Here is an 8,250-nt window from a genome sequence, read left to right on the forward strand (position 1 = left end):
AAGCACAAACCCCACAGTCCCCCCGCCCCCCCCCCGAAACGGTTGTGTGCAGTAGCCATGCTGCCTATGCCAAATTCGATGTGGATATAATGGACTTAAATGCCACCCCAAAGGGATTCAACACGCACCAAAGAGAGCACACTCTATACCACCCCAAACCCACGTATCTTCAACTTTTTATCTTCCTTACTCCCCCTAACGTTCACGTTGCAGCACTTGTGGAGGGGTGTACATGAGGCTGGGCTGGGGCATTAACACGTAACACATAGGATACTGATGGACAGCATGTCATGTCCGTCCACGGCCGTTCGTAGGCGGTTCTTAGCATGGAGGGCAGGCTGTTTACATGTGGTCTTGTTTAGGTGTCAGGGCCTCTTCACTAATACCGGTAACCTCCAAACTGGATTGTAGAAACACGATTCTTTAAAGCACACTCCACCAAGAAGCACATACAATCATCTCAATTCAAATGTTTTATGATTTAAAAAAGAAAAAGAAAAAAAAGAACACAAAAAAGAGGATTCTCTTCAAAAATCCCAATTGTATTCAGATGTCTATGTCATGTGGAGGTCCCCTGGGCAGATGTCTATGTCATGTGGAGGTCCCCTGGGCAGATGTCTATGTCATGTGTCATGTGGAGGTCCCCTGGGCCTGTTCTTCATTTGTGTTTGTGCGACTCATCCTTGTTGCTCTACGCTTCCTTCCCTCCGTTTGCCTGCCCCTTCATCAGATCAAACTCATCTCAAACCATATATGGCCATGAACAAAAGACACGTTGGAGGGAAATCACCATCTACTGCATCCCATGCACGTGTGGCTGACGTGTTTCCATTGATTGTGTGGCCCTGAAGGCACTGTGCCTGTCTTACACACGTCCTGCCATTATGCATCAGCTACAGGACAGACATAGAGAATCAAGTTCATGTCTTTTATTTGATTGATTTCCTTTATGAATCCCAGGCAGGACCTATTATTCAATATATAATGAAATGGGTGATTACATTTTTGCAAAATGTGAAAACATATATGGAAAAAGTTGTGTTGATTTAAAAAGGAAAGATGTTGGATGCTCAAAATGTCCCATTCCAGTTGACGTAAGGTACAGTATGCTTTGTTGAGAAACACATTTGGGCAGACCAAAAGTAGTGAAATTGTTTGTCAATCCCCCTTCCCCCTCCCCACCTGTCCAGGCAGGAGACTAAACCACTGACCCCTATGGAATACCTGTGTAAATTAAGTTTCTTTTTTTTGTTTTGTTTTAAATTTTTGTTTGTTTATAACTGGGTGAACAACAGGTGTTTCTCTGTAACCCGTATTACAATAAAAACAAAGTTTGTTTAAATTGACAAGTCTTCAATTTCTGTCTCCAAATACATAACCAGCCCAGTATAGTCTACGCATTGCTCGCAAAACAACAATATTTCAGGTATACAGGATATAAAAAATATACTCTGAGATATATTATATATAGCTATAATGAGAGACGTCCATCTCTACCTCGATTTTTCCTCAATGGAATATTAATCAGTAGGCTATTCCATTATAGATATGCATAATATATGGCGTTCTGAAATACATGATTCTGATTCGACAAGGAACACATTGACTGACTACTGCTAGGGCCAACACTGTTCCACCGGTTATCTAAATAAGCATCAAAATATATCCCAATCAATATTTGTGTATATTATATGTATGTATATATGTATTAATATTGTTGATAAGCAGTCGTGTAATAAGCGGCCAGCTGGTCATTATTCAAGTACGAAGAGCCGGTCATTATGGAACATGGGAGAGCACGCCCTCCAGAGTGGGCGGGAGGAGGAGAGCACGCCCTCCAGAGGGGGCGGGAGGAGGAGAGCACGCCCTCCAGAGTGGGCGGGAGGATGGATGGTGTTTGTTTACTTCAGCTCTGCTTTCCACACCATCCTTCTGCCCACTCTGGAGGGCTGCTCTCCCAGCTGTGCGTGTCCGACTCCACCTGCAGGTGAATCAGACTTCCTGTCTGACAGGAAGCAGCATGTGAAACTGGGCGAGCACATCTTTGATTCCAAGACCATCAGCACATTATCAAGGCTGTGTTCTTTCCCCTCTACTCTTCTCCCTGTACACGAACAGCTGCGCCTCCAGCCACCAGTCTGTCAAGCTCCTGAAGTTTGCGAACAACACCACCCTCATCGGACTCATCTCCAAGGGTGACGAGTCTGCCCATTTCCTGGTGCGTCCAAAACAACCTGGAGCTCAACGCTATCAAGACAGTGGAAATGGTTGTAGACTTTAGAAAGAAAGGCAAAAGAGCTGTGCGCACATCCAACCTTAGTAGGCCAGGTGCTGGATCTTGGAGTGATACGTGAGAAGAGGAAAGATCTGCACACTGATTTCTCCCGGTCCACTTTATTGAAAATATCGCAACGTTTTGACCATTAGGTCTTCATCAGGCAGCTTCAAAGCTTCAAATGACAGGTAGCAGGTATATATAGGCTGAGAGCCTGTGACATCACATCTGACGTCATGTGCCAGTCAATTAGGCTAAAAGGTGCAGTTCCAGTTCCAAATCACAATTATGTATTTAATAATTGTGTTAATTAGTGAAAATTTTTATTATTATTTATTTTATTTTTTTAAGAATTTGAGCCGAGTTGGGCTGGCCAATCGCCCATGTCTTTGCACTATCCTGTCCTGCACCCTGTCTTATGTCGTCTCGATCAGTGTATGCCATTACGGTAGTGGCATACATTGATCGAGCCTACATAAGATAATAATGGCATTACCCTAGTCAAATTCCTATAGGCCTAAACCATATACTGTACATGGCGAATAAACTGATCTGTCAATCCCCTTGGCGGTTCCTAACGCATAGTCAGGCTCTTATTTCGATCATGACCGGCTGCCATACGTTATCCCTTACTAGTCTAATGGGATGTTGAGTAATATTCCATTGGGATAACACTTCTCTCGCTACACTATGCTCCTTCAAGGTCCCTCAGGTCCTCTGATCAGCTTCTCCTGGTTGTCCCCAAATCCAGGCTGAAGCTCAGGGGGGATCTTTCGCAGTGGCCGCCCCTAAGCTCTGGAAAGAGCTACCTCTGCATATTAGACAGGCCCCCACTCTGCAGGTGTTTAAATCACGCCTCAAAACACACTTATACTCTTTGGCGTTTTCCTGACATGGCCTAAGAGACTTGTCCTTTTTCATGTGACATACTGCGTATGTTTTACTATGTGCTCTTTGTGTGTTATTGTTGTTTGACTTGTACAGCACTTTGGTCAACTTTGTTGTTTTTAAATGTGCTCTATAAATAAAGTGGTATGGTATGGTATGGTACACGAACGCGCGTCATTTCTATTTCAGCAGGAACAGAGCTGCGCAGCACCATGCGCGGCCATGGAACTCATATAGGTGTGTCTGCTGCCAAGCAGTGCAAGAGCAGTGAGCAGTGAGCAGTGCCCACAAACGTTACCCAGAACGCACTGCTTTCTTAAAGAGACCCGTGTCTACCTATCCCTAAGCACAAATAGAACTACGTGATAAACATACACCGACCAAACCACAAATTATGGTGACTTATGTCTACACTAGAGTCCGCTACATCCATGTATTTAATTAATAATTTATAATAATACATAATCAATATTCACTGAAATTTTCAATAAACCTGTGCTTTTCAGTATGCCTGAAAGTGAGAGGTTCTGGACCTTGATCAGCAGTAAGGCAACACACCCGTTTGACCTTAACATGGCAATGTTGGAGGGAGAGTCATTTCCTTGTTTATCCATGGGAGTGGCCGCCTGACACAATGCCGCTTCACTCCTAGATCACCTCAGCTGCTTCAGAATATGACATGTCTACAAGGGACAGTCTACCAGCATGGGAATGATTTGAGTAAGAGGAATGACTTTGATTAAGAGCTATTAAATTATAATTAGAATGAAGATAACTTATTCTTGGAGGTTAGTGAAGTTCTTTATCATTGCAGGCGTAGTAACTATTTCTGTCAATTATATCTTGTCGAAAATACTTGCTCCATCCAGGACACATAACTTTACACTTAATCCTTTACCACGGGAACATTACCAGGTAATATCTCCAGAAACCTACAAGTACGTTATCAATCAGTTTGATGCATGTACGGACAGAAATCCCTTCCTGGTGCTCATGGTTCCTGTTGCCCCAAGTGACAGTGAGTCCAGGGGTGCTATAAGAAACACATGGGGAGCACAGGGATTAATACCCAGCGTGGATATTCTCACTCTTTTTTACGTTGGACTGCCCAAGGACGGCCTGAAGTCCTCCGCCCAGGAGAACTTGAGGAGAGAGAGCCAGGAACATGCAGATATCATTCAAATGGACTTCCTGGACAGCTACCACAACCTGACCATCAAGACCATGATGGTCATGAACTGGTTGGCCACACACTGTCAGAAAGCCTCATACGCAATGAAAGTGGATGCAGACATATTTGTCAATGTGTTCTACCTTGTGAGTAATCTGTTGGGGGACTCTCCTAGGCATGACTACATCACAGGGTCAGTCATCAGTGACGGCCGGCCACGCAGGGACAGGAAGAGTAAGTGGTATGTACCTGAGGATGTCTATCCAGAGGACACATTTCCTCCATATGTCTCTGGGGCTGGCTATGTCTTCTCCATGGACCTGCCCAGGAAGATCTCCTGGGCTGCCAGGTTTGTGAGGATGATCCCCCTGGAGGATGTCTATGTGGGTTTGTGCCTGCGTGTGATAGGTGTCCGCCCTGTGTACTCCCAACGTCTCATGACCCTGAGGAACCTGTTTGAGATCCGTCGATTGGACTATGACAGGTGCACTTATGCTACCAGAGTCATTGTCACCGGCTTTGAGCCGCAGGAGTTGCTTCAAATCTGGCAGGATTTTCACGAAGGCCATCTCGCCTGCTGATGTTAAATCCATACATTTTCTTCTAGATGGAAAAAGACCCAAATAGTGCTCCATTATAGAATATCTGTGATGCGATTGACACTATGGTCAACAATTTTTACAGTGCCAAAATTGTCATCAACGAACAATATCCTCAACGTGGTTCTTTGATACATAAGATGAATAAAATAAACCAAATGACAAATTACTTAAAATGAAATTGCTTGTTTTATCAATTTAAGCTGAGCATGTCTAGTGATAATGTATGGCTTACCAGAAATGTCCACAAGATTGCTCTGGTGTAGTTACACCTTATAAACAGCTGATGGCGCAATGCAACCACTTTTTACTGTGTGATGTGAAGAGGGGGAGAGCAGAAATAACCAGTAGAGCATGACAATAGATTGTCGTGCCCCAATAACAGACCAGACCACATTCATTTTGACACTATAATTCAACTTAAGCCCATAAAACATAGAACATACTGTGTAGAGCACCTTTATTATATCCTGTTCACACCTTCTCGCTGGAGAGACAGAAGATGGCTGAACATCAGGACTGCAAGGAGAGGTCCCACAACAGCTTCTTTCCTGACGCAGTCCGCAAGCTCAACAGCTGCTAGACTGACACTGAAGACACCACTTGGTCAACCCCTCCACCCCCTGCCCGCCATGACCTATTATCTCCCCCTACCACCACCTCCCCACCCTTGCTGAGATACACACACACACACACACACACACACACACACGTTAGCCTACCACCGTTGTCAGTTTGGTAGCCTTTAAAAGTCTAGCTGAGTACCTAGGACTGAAATGAGGAACTGATTAGCATTAGATACTGAATGTAAGGACCCCAATGTACCAGTACCCATACTTGTTACACATGGCAAATAAACGTTCTATTCTTTCTCTTTTCCTTGTAGGGCCTGATGTTATAATCAGCTACTGCATGCCAGCCACTGAGGTTTGATGTAGCACATTTCAAGAAAATCGTGTGATGAAATGTTTGTTGTTGTTCAGTGGGGAAACAACGATCAACCAAAATGTATGGGAATGGAGGAGTCCTTGGATGCTCTGCAATCACAGGATGCTTATCTGACAGCTTCTCCCAGCGTCAGAAGTGCCAGTGAGTGGGATCAGAAATAGGTTGGTGATTCATGAACATTAGAATCCGCCTCTTCCCCATCCCGTCCTAGCCTCAGCTCCAGTCCTAGCCTCAGCTCCAGTCCTAAACCTCAGCTCCAGTCCTAGCCTCAGCTCCAGTCCTAGCCTCAGCTCCAGTCCTAGCCTCAGCTCCAGTCCTAGCCTCAATCCCAGCCCCAGCTCCAGCCTCAGCTCCAGCAGATGGCTGAGTCTGAGTGGTGCCTGAACCCAAAATATGTTGCATCAGCAGCTCGATATTAGAGTTCAGACGGTCCATCGTAGATGAACACTGGCGCATTGTCTGCATGAACTTGTCGTCAGTCGCCTCTAATTGTTCAAGGAGCTGTCTCTTAATGTCCAGATCCTCCCGTACAACGGAATCCTCCCGAGCTGAGAGTTTTCTCTTGAGTTTGTCTCTCCTGTAGCCATTCAGGGTAGCGTCAGGTCTCTGGTGTTGATTCGCCAACATCTCTGCAGACATGGCATCCTCTGCAACTCTGTCCCCGCCCGGCAAGGACAAGGACCCTGTGTCAGGTGGGCTGGCCTCCACCGGCACGTCACTGGTCTCGATACCCTCGGACATCGCATGAGTAGCAGGAGATCCTCCCCAAATGGACTCACAGTGCTCAAAATAGAGCAAGACTACTCGCCCATGGCCATTTTTTCTACCTGAACCGAGTGCCTGCCTGTATTTTAACCGTATGGACTTGAGTTTGGTAGTAAATTGACCTGTGAACACAAAACAAAAAATAGTTACATCTGTGGTGTTATGGGTCAAAAATGGAGAAGTCTAAAATATCAAGAACGTAAATAATCAACTAAAGTAACGTTACATGAAAATTGTACATAAGTGTCTAACTTAGTAGCCTCTATTGCATGCAGCATTGAAACGTTGTGAGTAGTTTTCTGGATCAAATTTGACTCAAACAAGATTCATCTTTGACAAGATTCATCTTTTACTTATAGACACTCCACACCTACCTTTCCACCTCGGTAACAATTAATTTCTAGCAGTATGAACTTCAATCAAATCAATCAAAGCTTTATTTATATAGCGCATTTCATACCCTCATAACTTGTCCTCCCAATCCCCTCTGGCACCGCTTCCCCCACCAACACAAAAAATGTCTGCAATTTTCTCACTGGTACTACTGGGTTACCTTTAGTGATTTCATCCTTCTTATGTGGGTACTCCTTTCCCACTGCCAAGGCTTCCTCCGGAGATGGATAATGCTCCAGGTACCGCTCTAATATGTCAGCGTATTTGCTTTGCACCGACTCCCAATCTAAGTGTTCCTCCGCCTTGAACGCCTTATACTCGCATGTTACTTTCAGTAACAGTTCCACCTCATCGTCGGTCCAAACTAAGCTTTTCGCCATTGCGGTTCTTCCTTTGCTATTTTTTGCAACTAGAAACAAACCGAGTATACAATCTGCTTCCTGTTCACACCCGCGCATGCCCAGTGTGCGTGAGTAGTCACGTGATATACGTTTCCAGACGTGGTGCTATGGACGGAGATTAGTATTTTCGATATGGTCAAACTCGTTTGAAGGGGGCCGTTTTAAAATGAAGATGTTTTCGATTTATTTGTGGAGGTAGTGTGAGACAAACGAGCCACAGTACCATAGCTGACAGTAGAGTGACAAACAACAAGTATGAGCTTTTGTTCTGATCTCTTTTTCGTCCTGTGTGTGTGTGAGCCCACCCCTTTTCCCCCATGCGTGGGGGGCAGCTGGCGGGGGGCTCTGTGGGTTTGGTAGTGTGTGTGTTTTGTAGTGTGTGTGTTTTGTAGTGTGTGTGTGTTTTGTAGTGTGTAGCCTACGTTCAAACAATCACGTTGTGCCTCTTATCCTTCCCAAGACTGCTGGGTGGTAGCCTATAGCAACACCCCCCCCAGCCGCGTCATTTTTTCCCCCAACCAACTTCTGCCATAACCACGCCCCCGCGAGTTTTCATTGGACAACCCTAACCCTATCCCTAACCCTAACCCAATGAAAACTCGCGGGGGCGTGGTTATGGCAGAAGTTGGTTGGGAAACAAAATCCCGCTCTACGCGTAGTCACCCAGCCCTCATTCGGTTCATCCTTACGGAAAGTACCGATGTGACGTATGAGACCGACGGTCCGAGGCGGGGTATCTCTGAGAAGGGTATCTCTGAGAAGGGTATCTCTGAGAGGGGTATCTCTGAGAAGGGTATCTCTGAGAAGGGT

General features: G+C 45.3%; 1 protein-coding gene across 1 annotated transcript; it reads left to right on the forward strand.

Annotated features, from left to right (window-relative positions):
• Nucleotides 1-1,781: 1,781 nt before the first annotated feature.
• On the forward strand, nt 1,782-4,915 carry LOC311324432 (beta-1,3-galactosyltransferase 2-like; the record flags this gene model as incomplete). Its single annotated transcript, XM_084456886.1, has 2 exons — nt 1,782-1,874; nt 4,079-4,915. 2 exons carry the CDS (start codon nt 1,782-1,784, stop codon nt 4,913-4,915), a joined length of 930 nt encoding a protein of 309 aa, XP_084313012.1.
• Nucleotides 4,916-8,250: the final 3,335 nt, after the last annotated feature.

This window comes from Borostomias antarcticus, assembly GCF_949987555.1.
Source record: "Borostomias antarcticus genome assembly, chromosome: 23".
NCBI lineage: Eukaryota > Metazoa > Chordata > Actinopteri > Stomiiformes > Stomiidae > Borostomias > Borostomias antarcticus.